Source organism: Centruroides sculpturatus, unplaced genomic scaffold (genome assembly GCF_000671375.1).
Source record: "Centruroides sculpturatus isolate CEXI.00-Female unplaced genomic scaffold, Cexi_2.0 scaffold194, whole genome shotgun sequence".
In the NCBI taxonomy this organism is placed as follows: domain Eukaryota; kingdom Metazoa; phylum Arthropoda; class Arachnida; order Scorpiones; family Buthidae; genus Centruroides; species Centruroides sculpturatus.
The window spans coordinates 602,038-618,668 of NW_019384455.1; the positions used below are offsets into that span (position 1 = coordinate 602,038).

A 16,631-nucleotide genomic window follows, 5' to 3' on the forward strand; every position below is an offset into this window, starting at 1 on the left:
CTTTCGGGTAGAGTGGACGTACGTTGGCCGAAATGGAGAACGATCATTTCGATACTGATCTATTTATTGATGAAATCTAAAAGAGACCGGCCATCGTCAAATGATTTTATAGATATTCTAAAAGAATTAAAAAATTTGGGTTCATATTATCTTAGTTTTGGATACAACGTCAGAAACATTCCATGCGTCAGTCTATCTCGTAATATTGGGTGCACCCAAAATTCTCTTTGCCTCTGCCATCGTCTTTTATAGCGACGATGGAGGAGGCACACACAAGCAATTACTTTCACGTCCATTTCCAAACTGAGCCAGTACTAACGCTCCAATGAACGGTCGTCGAACGCCGAGCTAACGCGCGTTTAACGCAACGCAAAACGCCTAATGTGTACAGTACAAGCCGTAAGGTGGCAGCCTACCGCTCTGGGGAACTGGGTTCGAATCCGAGTACTGTATCTCATTTCTTGGATCTGAGCGCAAAAACATAACTCATGATATGGGATTGTGAATTGAATGATATGAAAAATTACGATTATATAATCTAAGTAGGGTTTTAATATTTTTACAAAATAATACTTTTTTACTTTTTCTTAATGAAATATTTACTATTTGACAATATAATTATTTGATTAAAAGTGTGACATTTTTATCACCCGGCTAATCCTTTCCTGAAAAGCGGGACACGAAAACTCAAAAATCGAAATTTTTCAGCTAAAATTACGAATTTTGATACCAATTAGTTGATGCTATTAAATTTTAGTGATTAAAGATCGAGGAGTGGAGAAACAAAGGGAGTCGTATGTCATATCTCGAGTGGGATCGGATTTAATGGCGATTTTACTCGTTATTATCATTTACAATTCTTTATAAAACTCATCTCTGTCCTCAAAATGGCAAAAGCTTTTTGCTATTTTATAATAATTAAAAAAATAAAAAGTTTTTAATAATAAAATATCATAACAGATGGAGCCAAAAACAGTTTTAAGTGTTGCTGAGAAAGACTGCTATCCACTATTCATTCCACTACTCTTTTACACCCCTTTCATACTATACGCAGAAATAGAACTAGTATAATCCACAAATAAAATTAATATTTTAAAAGAATTTATTTTGTAATATGATCCTAAATATATGTAATTAAAATTCAAATTTTGGAACAAAGATTTTAAATGAATAGAATACTTTCTAAAATTTGAATTTTAGAATTTTTACCCCATACATTTTACCTTATACTGGTAGGTTAACAATCAATATGTAAATGAGTTATGTAAAGTATTAATATTTTTTTTTGATTTATTTATTTATGAAAATACTTATTAATATTTTCTTCTCAGCTTTTGATAATAGAACTAAAATATATTTTTTAAAATATTTTTCATAAATTCATAACAATTAATATAAAATAAATATGTTTGTATTTAAGCAACTAAAGAATTTTTATGAATTTATCAAAAATGTTTTTAATAAATTTCTAAAAATTTATTTGATAATATATATAATATATTATCAAATATATATATAAAACACCACACCTTTGTGTTTATATATATATATATATATATATATATTGTATATGTGTGTGCATTGTGGAAATTTTATAGATTGTATTATGTAAATGTGAATGTTGACAAGATTTGTTCCAATTGGATAACAAATGACCTATACTGCCACTTGTTCATACTATCTGTAGAGNATTTCTCAATGGTTTTGATCCTTTTAAAAAATATATTAAAATATACGTATTATAATCTGTAACACTACTAAACTAGAGCCTTCCGGTGCACCATTTGAGCGAAAAAAAATTGTTAAGGAAAAATTCTTTGTTAGCGAACCCTTTGTTAAATATTTCAAATATCACCACTGAATATATATAAATAGACACTAACACACACATACGTGTGTGTTAGTGTCTATTTCATTTAATATTTCAGGATGAGGTAGCTTATGTATAAGGAATATTGATACTACTAGATTTTGGTGGTGAAAGGTCAAGGAGATGGAGAGATAGAGAGTGGTCACATGTCATATTGTGAATGGAGTTGGACTTAATGAAGATTTTACTTGCTGTTATTATTTACAATTTTCTATATTTTCTATTAACAGTGGCATAGTGTAGTGGGGGTGGCAGGGGCGGCCCACCCAGGGCGGCACTTTTTAGAGGGTGGCAAAATTTCACAATAAATAATAATAATATCTTGTAAAAATTTGAACCAATCTAATGTATATTTGCGTCATGCCTACGATAGTGCTATTGTCCAGACAGTCTGGTAATCATCGTCACCGTCCAGGTGAACTAGTAATTTCTAGTTATTTCATCAGAGGATATCCTGTGCAATTTTTTTTTTTTTTTTGCTTGTATGATTCATTCATATTCATATACACCACCACTATCCAATAGAGCTATTTTAAAAGGTCGCTGCACTGGCATGGAATTTTTTATTGCTTCTTCTGTGACAAAACTGAATTTTAGTCTTTTAAATTGAGATTCCTAAATAAAGGGGGGCGAAATTTTCCTCCGCCCCGGGCGGCTGACACCCACGCTACGCCACTGTCTATTAAACTTATCTCTACCTTCAAGATTAAGCATTTTTCTATTTTATAATAATTAAAAATAGAAAGTATTTTTAAATAAAATGTCATAATAGATAATGCTACACACAATTTTAACTCTTGCCAGGAAAGTTATGTAACTTGTTGCTGGATATATATATATATATATTTTTTTTTTGGATGGAATATATATATATATATATACATTCCATCAAAAAATTCATCAAGTATGTCAGTTTTTTATGATATGATCATGTGTTTGAATTTTATATGTGATGATTATTAATGCAAAAAAACAACTCCAAGTTCTTTAAAAATATAACAATAAACTGCTTTACTAAATTCACATTTATAAGTTTCTTTTAATTATTTTCAGGCAATCAAGCCTGTCTGACAATGACTTGATGATGATAACCTCTGTCTGACAACAGGCTTGATTGTGCAAAAATACTTGAGAGAAACTTGTTATTAAAGAGAAACTCCAGTAAAGCAGTTTGTTTGTTTGTCATAATGATTCATTTATTAAACATTTGTTATTTGAGAAAAACAACAGAGATGAAGAGGAAGATATTAAACATAAGTCAAGACTAACAGCACAAAACCTTTCTCACTAATTTCTAGCCTTATTAACTGGAGAAATTAGTGAGAAAGGTTTTGTGCTGTTAATCTTAGAAATAGTTCTAGCTACATATGCATAGTAGAATAATAAGTCAAGACAATATAAAAATTGTTATCTAAATCAAGGGTTGCCAGATATTCTTTATTTCAAAGGGCAATCCTTTATTTTAGCTAAACTGTCAGTGTCCCTTATTGAAATAAAAAAGGATGCAACTTGTTCTTTATTTTAATTTTTCAATATCTGTGTTTTGTAATAGCAGTAGTGGATTTCATTAGAATAGTAGAAAAAGAAAGACACTGCTATTAATCAGAATCTGTAAGCAAGTATGGTTTAGGGACTCGATTAGTCATTTGAAATCATTTTATTAATTGTAATATCATTTTATATCATTTGATTATTTGAAACTTTCCAAAAACTATCCCAGAACATTAATTGATATTACTTGAAAATAATGAAATGATACTTTTTCTGGAGCATCATGGTTTATTCTTTATTCCTCCATTTTAATTGATGATGCAATTTAAAAATTATTTAAAATATTTAATGTATAATAAATTTACAGACTTTTTTAACTGACAAAAATGAATGTGACTTCAGCTGCAAGTTGCAATGCTCTAGGAATAATTAACCAGCAAGAAATAAAATTCTGCGGCCATTATGAATGGAATCCTGAATTAACAAACAGCTTATGTTATGGAACTTTCTTTCTGTTAATTGGATGTGAGTTGTATAATTATTATTCAAAATACACATTTATTTAAATTTTTAATATTATATATTTTAAATTTTCAGCATTGATTAAAGGCTGCCTTGGACGTTTTCCTTTTTTGCATATATTATCAATGCTTTTATTAAGTTCTATGTTTGGTTTTATTTTTAAATACATTTTTCTAACATATCATCTTTATAATATATGGAGAAAATTTATCACAGATAATTTTTATATGCCTATTATGATTTATAATTTGGCAATGACAATGAATTTACACATATTTATTCAATCATTACTTCCATGTGTCTTTTTATCCATTTTAGGATTTGGTATGTTTAATATTTGTATATTGAATTATTATTTTCAAGTATTTTAATTATATGAAGTGATTGATATTTATTTATTTTTACAGGTATAACATTTGTAACTGTGACTTTCTATTTTGAAATTGTTTTCATTGAAATTGGAAAAAGTTGGTTTATGTCTGTTTGGATGGGAATTACCTTGTCTCTTATGTCATCTAGAATATTAAGAAATGCTTTAAGACAAAATGGTAAAATTAAGTATTAAGTAAAAGCATTGTTTTTAATTAGAAATATTAACAAATATGACATGATTTTCTGGTCTGTTAGGAGTTGCAGATCATTTCATTATATTAATTGCTGGTGAAACACTGTTAAATACTGTCATATCATTTATTGCTTACAAATTAAAATTGGAAATTCAAGCAGATAATATAAATGGTAAATATTATTACTTATTACCTTTATTAATGGTTTTATGGTTAAATATAAAATTGTTTTACATAGTATTTAACATTCTTCAAATCGTCCTGGGCCATTTAATTTCTCCAATATTAGGATACATTATTGGTGTGGTGACTTTATATTTTATGAAATTTCTAGTTGAAGATAAATGCAAATCAGCTTTTCTTTTAATAATTTGCATATTTGGAAGTGCTATACTGACAAACTTTTTACCAGGCATTTCAAGTGCTTTATGCATATTTTCTCTTGCAATTTATATTAATTTAAATAGAAGTGGTATTGAACAAATATTACAAGAGGATTTACATGAGTAAGTTATATTCATTATTATTTTTTTTAATGTAAAAATGTAAATTAATTATTTATACTATTTAAATTACTTTGAATTAATTCAAGTAAATGTAAAAAATTAAAATTAAATAGATTTCATTTTCATAAAATACAAAGTAAAATATATTAATACTACTACAATATATGTTATTTTTATAAAATTTATAACAATTACATATAATATGGATGGCATAGAAATTCAGAAAATTTTATTTATTGGGCTGCAATTTGAAAAAATTGTAGACCTGTAAATTCTCATTCTCGTCCATCTGCTTGTATGTCTTTCCTTAATCTTGATAACAGAGTTAGATTGATGAAAGATGAGACCTGATATGGAAACCTTGGGAGCAGGAGACCCTGATTAACTATATAAGAACTTCCAATGCAAATTGGAAGTCATGTTATTTCAATTGAAAAATTTTTCCCTGAAAGGTGTTAGATAGATGACTGGCATGACTCTATTGTTAAAGGAAAAGTATGATATACTGTACAGGAGCAAGCCATTACTAATTTCAGATGGAGAGCATATATTTTAAATTAAATATGTTAAAAATATGATTAAAAATTGCAGCCTGGCATTGTGATGATGTCACAATAAATAATTGCTCATTTATCCTTATAAATTGCATGCATATAACATTATTTTTTTTTTCAGATTGTTAAACTCAATAAGTTTTATGGTGGAAACATTACTTTCAAGTTCTGTAGGATTTACAATATCAACATTACTTCTACATTGGAATTATATAAATTTTATTATTTTATTAGAGGCATTTCATTTATATATTATCATCATTATTGGAAGGTAATGTTTTGAATATAATTGATTTACTTTATAATTGTTTTATTATTTCCTATGTTAAAAATTCATTTTTTTGTGTATTACTGTACTCTATTTTTTTGTTTGTTTCAGTTTATTGATTTTGACTAGTGTCTAATCATTTTATAAATTTAATTTATGGCTATTATATTTTGTTACATTTGACTATTGTATATGTATATTTATATGTACAAAATAAACTTAGGTAGCCTGTGTCAAGAATCAGCGATATCTTTTCATTCATTATTTCATGTTCACCATTACAACAAACAAATTTTGGAAAATTACTACATTTTTTTATCACCCATCTATTGGAAGCAGAGATGTTTACCATTAAATACCTTCAATGATTGTCAATTCCACATGTAATTTAATTGTGAAACAATTAAATTAAGTATGGAACAATGTTTTGAACAATGTTTACATTCTTTTAAGAATATAAACATTGTTCAAAAAATGATTTTTTAGTATTATTTGTGTTATAATTCTGTTTAAATTAAGTGTGGAATTGACAATCATTGAAAGCATTAGATGATAAACTTCTCTGCTTCCAATAAATGGATGATTGTAATAACTGCCATCTGAAAGCTGTTTTAGCATGTAGGTTTGCTGTGGTGTCAATAACATTCTTGCTAAAAAAAAAGTAGTAATTTTCCAAAATTTGTTTGTTGTAATGGTGAACATGATATACTCAATTTAAAATCATTTTTTGAACAATGTTTATATTCTTAAAAGAATGTAAACATTGTTCAATACTTAATTTAATTGTTCCACAATTAAATTAAGTGTGGAATTGACAATTGTTGAAGGTATTGGATGGTAAACATCTCTGCTTCCAATAAATAGATGATAAAAAAAATGTAGTAATTTTCCAAAATTTGTTTGTTGTAATGGTGAACATGAAATGCTGAATGAAAAGATATCGCTGATTCTTGACACAGGCTACTTAAGCTTATTTTGTATATATAAATATACAATAGTCAAATATAATAAAATATAATAGTCATAAATTAAATTTAAATTAATATTATTTGTGATTATTTTGTAAATTTGTTATATAATCAAGTTAAATTTAATTTGATTTAAATAACAAATTCATAATCAAGTTTATATCATCATCAGCTGGCTTTATTTCCTTTAATTATTTTTGTTAATCTATTAATAAACAAATATATATTAGTATATTTAAATTTGCTTATTGATGTTTAGTTATTAAAATATTTACATTAAAAATGCTTAAAACTAAAATAAGTACAATTATTTTTAAATATTTATATAAATTATATAGCAATGATTAAGTGTAAATACTAATATTAAAGTTTTATATTTATAGATTGATTTTAATTTTAATATTAAGTCCCATACTCATGAAATTTGGATATGATTTAAATTGGCAGGATTGTGTCCTCCTTATTTGGGGTCCTGTCAGGGGTGAAAAATGTCTATCTATTATACATGGATTATCATCTGATGATAATTATTATCATAACTCTAATCGATATATTATGAATGATTTTTCAAATGAATATGATGAGGTAAAGAACTAACTTTTGTATATTTTGATTTTGATTTTTTAAAATACATTTTTACTTTACTGGCTGTTATGTATACATAAGAATGGAAAGTAATGGAATTGTATCAAATTTGACTCTCTGAGTTTTTTGCAAATCTACACATTTTGAAATCTCCTGAATCCAAAAAACTAAAAAAAAATTCACAAAAAATTTTGTGGCTGTGTCTATCTATTTCACTTAATATTTCAGGGTGGTATAAACATTAAGAAATGAAATTTAGCATGGTGGCTTGTATGTGAGGGCATTGATTCTATTAAATTTTGGTGGTTAAAGGTCCAGGGATTGCAGAGATAGCGGGGGGTCATATGTCATATCTCAAGAGTGGTAGGACTTAATGAAGATTTTATTTGTTACTAAGATTTATAGTCTATCCTTACCTTCATAATTAAGCTTTTTGCCATTTTTATAGTAATTAAAAATATAAAAATTGATAACAGATGGCACCATACACAATTTTATTTATTTTGCTTAATAATATAAAAGTTCATGTTTTTAAAATCAAAACTCATAACAGCCAGGAAAGTTATGCAACTCATTGCTGGATTTTTTCATTTAGATTTTGAAACTTTTTGTCTAAAGCTTGAAACTTAAGGGATATCATGTTTTCTCTAATTTTACTGTAAATACTGTGTGATTATAATCTTAAAATTTTACTGTGTAAGATTTGTTGAGCAATTTCATTTTGTTACTTTTTTTATCAATAAAAACTTTCTTTGTAACTTTATTTATTTTAAAACTACTAAAAAAAACCTATAATCCAGCAGTTTTTTAATAAGTGCTAGTGTTTTCACCCATGTTGAATGGGCATCATCAGGCAAATTAATTCCCCAGCTGCTGAAACAACAGGGATTGCCATATATTCAGGACTTGATAAACACCACCATAACATTTTAGAACTGGCTGATCTACTTTGTCATATTTCTTTCTTCTCCTTTGAAGGTGACACATTTGTACAAAGTAGAGGTGTCTCTATGGGCAGTCCCCTATCAGGCACTTTGTGCAAACTAGTTACTCAGCAGCTTGAGATCACTGAACTTCCTGCCTTCACCAACCACATTCTCACATTGGACTATAGCCTAAATGATCAACCAATAAATGCTAATTACCCTGTTAAGAAGATTGTACTAAATTGCTTACAAGACTCAAAATATTTTTGCAGATTGGATCTATTCAAAGTTTACCTTCACATGTNCAAATACTTTTGTGTTGAAGCTGATATATATATATATTGTATATGTGTTGTGTGTATTTTAAAAAATGTATCTGATTTTTTAAAACCTTTATTTTAAACAGAGTTATTTTAATTGCATTATTTTTTAATTTCAATAACTTGTGTTCCAAAAGGTTATTGTTCTGTACATTTTTGCAATTTTTGAAAATCTGTGAAATGTTTTTGCTCTTTTTATTATCTATCTTTGTATATTTGTATTGTCTTTATATCTATCATTTTAAAATGTGTTTTTCTTAATTTGGTCTTTTACTTTCCCAGCTGTTATGTATACATAACAAGGAAAAGTATTGGAATTGTGTCAAATTTGACCTAGTTTTTTTACAAATTTCTATATTTTGATACCTCCTGAACCAAAAAAGTAAAAAAAAAACAACAAAACAAAAAATTCCATGAATATATATGTATATGTAATGACATATATATAAATGATACATGAATATATACAGTGGTGATATTCAGCGGGTTCGCGCAGGTTCGGCCGAACCCGTTGTTAACATTTTCAAAGTTTTCCCAACCTTGTTAAACACATGTAACATTTTTCAATGGTTTTGATCCTTTTAAAAAATATATTAAAATATACGTATTATAATCTGTAACACTACTAAACTAGAGCCTTCCGGTGCACCATTTGAGCGAAAAAAAATTGTTAAGGAAAAATTCTTTGTTAGCGAACCCTTTGTTAAATATTTCAAATATCACCACTGAATATATATAAATAGACACTAACACACACATACGTGTGTGTTAGTGTCTATTTCATTTAATATTTCAGGATGAGGTAGCTTATGTATAAGGAATATTGATACTACTAGATTTTGGTGGTGAAAGGTCAAGGAGATGGAGAGATAGAGAGTGGTCACATGTCATATTGTGAATGGAGTTGGACTTAATGAAGATTTTTCTTGCTGTTATTATTTACAATTTTCTATATTTTCTATTAACAGTGGCATAGTGTAGTGGGGGTGGCAGGGGCGGCCCACCCAGGGCGGCACTTTTTAGAGGGTGGCAAAATTTCACAATAAATAATAATAATATCTTGTAAAAATTTGAACCAATCTAATGTATATTTGCGTCATGCCTACGATAGTGCTATTGTCCAGACAGTCTGGTAATCATCGTCACCGTCCAGGTGAACTAGTAATTTCTAGTTATTTCATCAGAGGATATCCTGTGCAATTTTTTTTTTTTTTTTGCTTGTATGATTCATTCATATTCATATACACCACCACTATCCAATAGAGCTATTTTAAAAGGTCGCTGCACTGGCATGGAATTTTTTATTGCTTCTTCTGTGACAAAACTGAATTTTAGTCTTTTAAATTGAGATTCCTAAATAAAGGGGGGCGAAATTTTCCTCCGCCCCGGGCGGCTGACACCCACGCTACGCCACTNTATATAGCAATGATTAAGTGTAAATACTAATATTAAAGTTTTATATTTATAGATTGATTTTAATTTTAATATTAAGTCCCATACTCATGAAATTTGGATATGATTTAAATTGGCAGGATTGTGTCCTCCTTATTTGGGGTCCTGTCAGGGGTGAAAAATGTCTATCTATTATACATGGATTATCATCTGATGATAATTATTATCATAACTCTAATCGATATATTATGAATGATTTTTCAAATGAATATGATGAGGTAAAGAACTAACTTTTGTATATTTTGATTTTGATTTTTTAAAATACATTTTTACTTTACTGGCTGTTATGTATACATAAGAATGGAAAGTAATGGAATTGTATCAAATTTGACTCTCTGAGTTTTTTGCAAATCTACACATTTTGAAATCTCCTGAATCCAAAAAACTAAAAAAAAATTCACAAAAAATTTTGTGGCTGTGTCTATCTATTTCACTTAATATTTCAGGGTGGTATAAACATTAAGAAATGAAATTTAGCATGGTGGCTTGTATGTGAGGGCATTGATTCTATTAAATTTTGGTGGTTAAAGGTCCAGGGATTGCAGAGATAGCGGGGGGTCATATGTCATATCTCAAGAGTGGTAGGACTTAATGAAGATTTTATTTGTTACTAAGATTTATAGTCTATCCTTACCTTCATAATTAAGCTTTTTGCCATTTTTATAGTAATTAAAAATATAAAAATTGATAACAGATGGCACCATACACAATTTTATTTATTTTGCTTAATAATATAAAAGTTCATGTTTTTAAAATCAAAACTCATAACAGCCAGGAAAGTTATGCAACTCATTGCTGGATTTTTTCATTTAGATTTTGAAACTTTTTGTCTAAAGCTTGAAACTTAAGGGATATCATGTTTTCTCTAATTTTACTGTAAATACTGTGTGATTATAATCTTAAAATTTTACTGTGTAAGATTTGTTGAGCAATTTCATTTTGTTACTTTTTTTATCAATAAAAACTTTCTTTGTAACTTTATTTATTTTAAAACTACTAAAAAAAACCTATAATCCAGCAGTTTTTTAATAAGTGCTAGTGTTTTCACCCATGTTGAATGGGCATCATCAGGCAAATTAATTCCCCAGCTGCTGAAACAACAGGGATTGCCATATATTCAGGACTTGATAAACACCACCATAACATTTTAGAACTGGCTGATCTACTTTGTCATATTTCTTTCTTCTCCTTTGAAGGTGACACATTTGTACAAAGTAGAGGTGTCTCTATGGGCAGTCCCCTATCAGGCACTTTGTGCAAACTAGTTACTCAGCAGCTTGAGATCACTGAACTTCCTGCCTTCACCAACCACATTCTCACATTGGACTACAGCCTAAATGATCAACCAATAAATGCTAATTACCCTGTTAAGAAGATTGTACTAAATTGCTTACAAGACTCAAAATATTTTTGCAGATTGGATCTATTCAAAGTTTACCTTCACATGTGTATTGACAAGGAAAGCAGTATTATACAGACCATATCAACTCACAGGGAATCTACCAGATGAATCAGCTGAGCTTTAGGATAAAAAACAGCACCAGCTGAATTTTCATGTATTATTAACCAAATTCTACAGTGTTTAACTAAAACGATAGCCTACTTTGATAATATCATTGTGCACAAAAAACAAAGGAAGAATGCCAGAGGAATATATTTTATTCCTAAACAGGTTGCAAAAATATGATTTCCATCTAAATGAAAAGAAGTGTGCCTATTTCAAAATGAAAATCGAATATCTGGGTCACATGGTCAAAAATAACAAGATATCTAAATCTCCATCAAAAGTTAGGGCTATTATAGATATGCCTGAACCAAACAATGTACCAGAACTACTATGCTCATGGAAATGGTGATTTACTATTCTCAATTCATACCTGATGTATCAACTGTCTCCTATACACTCTATAAGTTGTTGAGGAAAACAAGAAATTTGTGTGGTCAGCTGTGTGCCAAGCAGCATTTAACATGCTGAAAGTAAAATTGCTAGTGAATGTATGCTATTGCCATTCAACCCAAATATACCAGTCATGTTTGCCACTGATGCAAGACCCTTGGGAATAGCTGCAGTACTATCACATATTATTGACAAGGAAAAACAACAATTGCTTTTGCATCCTGTTCACTTTCATATATGGAAATGAACTACTCTCAATTAGATCAAGACTCTCATTGGAATAGATCACTTTTTCAATTACCTTTACAGCCAACATTTTACTCTTCATATTGACAATCAACCTCTAACTAGAATATTCCACTGGAACACAAAACAACTGAAGATAATATCTTTTCAATTATTACATTGTGCTTAATTTTTTAGCAGGATTTTACTATGACATAGTTTCCAAGAAAGGGCTTGAAAACCAGAGCTGTCTATCATGAACATCTACACAACAAACCTATATTTCTTCTGAGATGATTATCAATAAAGAAACCAACCAGAGGCGTCTCGTGACATTTGATGATAGGGAAGCTGTGCCGGCTCTGGATAGAATCATTGGAAGCGTTATACGATATTTTAATGTGTAGCATCCACAAGCTAAATCATGTGAGATTGGTTCTCTGTAAAGTGCATATGCGAATGCCTGTAATCTGGCTGTTTTACACAATTCAAATACTTTTGTGTTGAAGCTGTCCTGTATTCGACAATACAGCACTTCCATTGGGGATATACATATACAAATTTATATTTGAATATACAATAGCAATCTTATCATTGTTTTCACATGTAGTATAGAAATTTGTAATAAGATACATAATGTGGTTGTAATAAAACATTAAGTTTAATTAATTCAAAGTATGTTAAAATATGAAAATAATTGCATAATATGTATTTACATTTTATAAAATACAAGGGAATTGGTGCTTCCACAGCTTCCATGGATGTGCCATCCATGGAAGCACCACTGCAACAAGATATGTCTTAACATTGTTGTTGGAATATCAGAAGAAAAATTAGAATCAGAAGTAATCATTCGGGAAACAGGAAAGGACAAAGAACTGTCCAAAATCAACCAACAACTACAATCAATACCTATTGACAGCAACCTTGTTCTAAATGGTGGCATCTTGTTTAAAGACAACCAATAGTACAGTAGAACCTCGATTATCCGGACTAATTGGGGATGAAGGTGGTCCGGATAAGAAAAAATCCGGATAATCGAAAATCCGGATAATGGAGGTCCGGATAATGGAGGTTCTACTGTAATTCCTAAATGCCTTCAACTAGAAGTATTAAAGAACTGTTCAACACATTTCAGCATCATGAAAGTGAAACAGTTTGCCAGACATCATTACACATGGAAAAACATTGACAAGGCATTGAAAGGCTAATAAGGTCTTGTAAAGAATGTGCACTGGCTAAGCATGATCCCATAAAGGCACTCATATATCACGAGGATTTACTTTCAACGCATAGGATTTTACCTATAGATTATGCAGGACCTTATCAAGGATTTTACTTTCTCCTTCTACTTGATGCCAAATCTTTATGGTTAGAAATCTAACCAACATGAGATGCTCCCACTTCAGATTATTTTATCAAGCTATTGAATGAAATCTTCTCAACTCATGGATACCCATTTGCCATAGCCTCAGACAACACACTAATATTTAACAGTGAACTGTTCCAAAATTATTGTTGTATAAATGGAATGAAGCAAAAAGTCATTGCTGCAACTAACAGCTTGGTTGACAGTGGCGTGCCATCAGTAGAAGCGGTGGAAGCGCCGCTTCCCTTGTATTTTATAAAAAATAAATACTATGTTTGGTTTTATTTTTAAATACATTTTTCTAACATATCATCTTTATAATATATGGAGAAAATTTATCACAGATAATTTTTATATGCCTATTATGATTTATAATTTGGCAATGACAATGAATTTACACATATTTATTCAATCATTACTTCCATGTGTCTTTTTATCCATTTTAGGATTTGGTATGTTTAATATTTGTATATTGAATTATTATTTTCGAGTATTTTAATTATATGAAGTGATTGATATTTATTTATTTTTACAGGTATAACATTTGTAACTGTGACTTTCTATTTTGAAATTGTTTTCATTGAAATTGGAAAAAGTTGGTTTATGTCTGTTTGGATGGGAATTACCTTGTCTCTTATGTCATCTAGAATATTAAGAAATGCTTTAAGACAAAATGGTAAAATTAAGTATTAAGTAAAAGCATTGTTTTTAATTAGAAATATTAACAAATATGACATGATTTTCTGGTCTGTTAGGAGTTGCAGATCATTTCATTATATTAATTGCTGGTGAAACACTGTTAAATACTGTCATATCATTTATTGCTTACAAATTAAAATTGGAAATTCAAGCAGATAATATAAATGGTAAATATTATTACTTATTACCTTTATTAATGGTTTTATGGTTAAATATAAAATTGTTTTACATAGTATTTAACATTCTTCAAATCGTCCTGGGCCATTTAATTTCTCCAATATTAGGATACATTATTGGTGTGGTGACTTTATATTTTATGAAATTTCTAGTTGAAGATAAATGCAAATCAGCTTTTCTTTTAATAATTTGCATATTTGGAAGTGCTATACTGACAAACTTTTTACCAGGCATTTCAAGTGCTTTATGCATATTTTCTCTTGCAATTTATATTAATTTAAATAGAAGTGGTATTGAACAAATATTACAAGAGGATTTACATGAGTAAGTTATATTCATTATTATTTTTTTTAATGTAAAAATGTAAATTAATTATTTATACTATTTAANCCACTTTTTCCCGAGACTACAAATATTCGAGTACAAAGTAACCGGTTTTGACTTATTTCTACTTAAGAAGTAGTTAAATAATTAAGCGATTAGGGAATTGGGGACGTAAACAAAACCCTGATGAAAGAGCCGAAATTTTACTTAAACAAAAGCCTAACCGAATCAATCTCTAGCCGAGTACAGTGGGAGTGATTTCTTCGAAATATTAGATGTAATAAAGACAGACATTTTTCCAGTTCGACGAGAGTGACCGAAAAGTTGTAAATTTTGGAAATTTCCGTGGACAACACCTGGTCCTAAATGAATTAGAAAACAAACGACGGACAATCTATTAAGTTTAACATATTTAGACTTTTACAGCTATGGTGAGAAACGTTTAAAATTTACCAGAACCCTGTCGCGTCTTTTGACATTTGACATTGACCGGTATTGGCACCCTCGGGATTTGGCAGCCCGCATGTATGTACACACCGCACACCTAGCAGGACCGTCTCTGATTCCACTCGTAGGGAGCTATTTGACTAAGTGGTTAAGATTTAAAGAGTAAAGAATATTTCATGTTATTTTTATGTACGTTTTGTTACAAAGCCGTATTTAATTATAATTTTCTTTAAAAGTATATTCATACAATTGAAGAATGTTTTGTAACAGGTATGTATATCCACCACACACTTTATTTCACCAAGTAAGTTTTTATAATTTTATTTTTAATTTTAGCCCTTATATTGTGGCTAGCGATTCGTAATGTAATTGCGATATTGAAAATTTATTTTTAAAAAGTTTTGGCTCGAGATCATATAATGAAAAAGAAAACATTATGAAAAGAGAAAACCAATGCCTAAGTTAAATATAAACACTTCAATAAAAAAATTAGTTTGACATTTTCACGATAAAATGGCTCTGTAAATGCAAAAATTGTTTTATTGGCTCGCCTACTATTTTCAAATGAAATTAGTATGTGGAATAAGAATGGCTTTGACAATTTAGCTGGCAAAAGACACGAAAAATCGTCGATTCTTTCGTATTTGAAGCAATTTGGAAATCGAAGCGGAATAGAATTTAACATTAGTAAATAATATAAAATAAATATTGAAAATTATAACGAGATAGTTATGGTTTATAGATATAATATATCTAAATAAATAGATGTTATATGTTTTTATCAAAGCAAGAATTGGCATTTAGAGGGCAAAGGAAACCTATTGAAACAGAGGTAATTATATTGAACTTGTTTATTTATTAAGTACATCAGATAAATAATCTATTAAAAATACATTTAAAGAAAGAATTAACTGATTTCCCCTGGAAGTCGGCTTCTTACAGAAACACAGCTTTCCTATCATCAAATGTCACGGCACACCCCTGTTGGTTGAGCAAAATGTTCAGACACTAAAAAGTAATTAAAAGCAATGGGAAATAAAATATATCAATTCACAAAAATATTCAAAAGATACTACTATGTTATCATGTGACATCCTTGGCAAATGGAAAGTCACCTGCCAAACTATACTTAAATTGATAGATAAGTACCAAACTTGATGCTGTGTGTTCTCATATTCAGGAGAGGAAACCTTGAGTGAATCAACATAGCATATGCTCTATTCAAGTGGGGGAGAGAGTACAAACCAAATTTGTAATAAACAGCAAACCTGTATGGAAATTTGGAACCATCACCCAAAAACTTGAAAAACTTTACTATATTATCAAATTGGATGAAGGATGCACTCTAGAGAGCCACATCAATCAACACTACAAATCTGAGATAAAAAAATAAAACTACCAGATGTGATGACTCAGAGATAGATCTAGAACCCAACCTGGACCAACACTTTGCAGTTAAATTTAA

The 16,631-nt window shown here is 29.2% G+C and overlaps 1 protein-coding gene across 1 annotated transcript in view; it reads left to right on the forward strand.

Annotated features, from left to right (window-relative positions):
• The first annotated feature begins 430 nt into the window (after positions 1 to 430).
• LOC111620643 (sodium/hydrogen exchanger 10-like) overlaps positions 431 to 16,631 on the forward strand; it is an 89,637-nt gene continuing 73,436 nt past the window's right edge. Inside the window, exons 1-8 of the mRNA XM_023362617.1 lie at positions 431 to 542; positions 3,729 to 3,886; positions 3,959 to 4,207; positions 4,291 to 4,431; positions 4,511 to 4,621; positions 4,688 to 4,955; positions 5,631 to 5,780; positions 7,129 to 7,330. Of these exons, the coding sequence (XP_023218385.1) occupies positions 3,748 to 3,886; positions 3,959 to 4,207; positions 4,291 to 4,431; positions 4,511 to 4,621; positions 4,688 to 4,955; positions 5,631 to 5,780; positions 7,129 to 7,330 (1,260 nt within the window). The 5' untranslated portion in view covers positions 431 to 542; positions 3,729 to 3,747. The remainder of the gene's footprint in view (positions 543 to 3,728; positions 3,887 to 3,958; positions 4,208 to 4,290; positions 4,432 to 4,510; positions 4,622 to 4,687; positions 4,956 to 5,630; positions 5,781 to 7,128; positions 7,331 to 16,631) is intronic.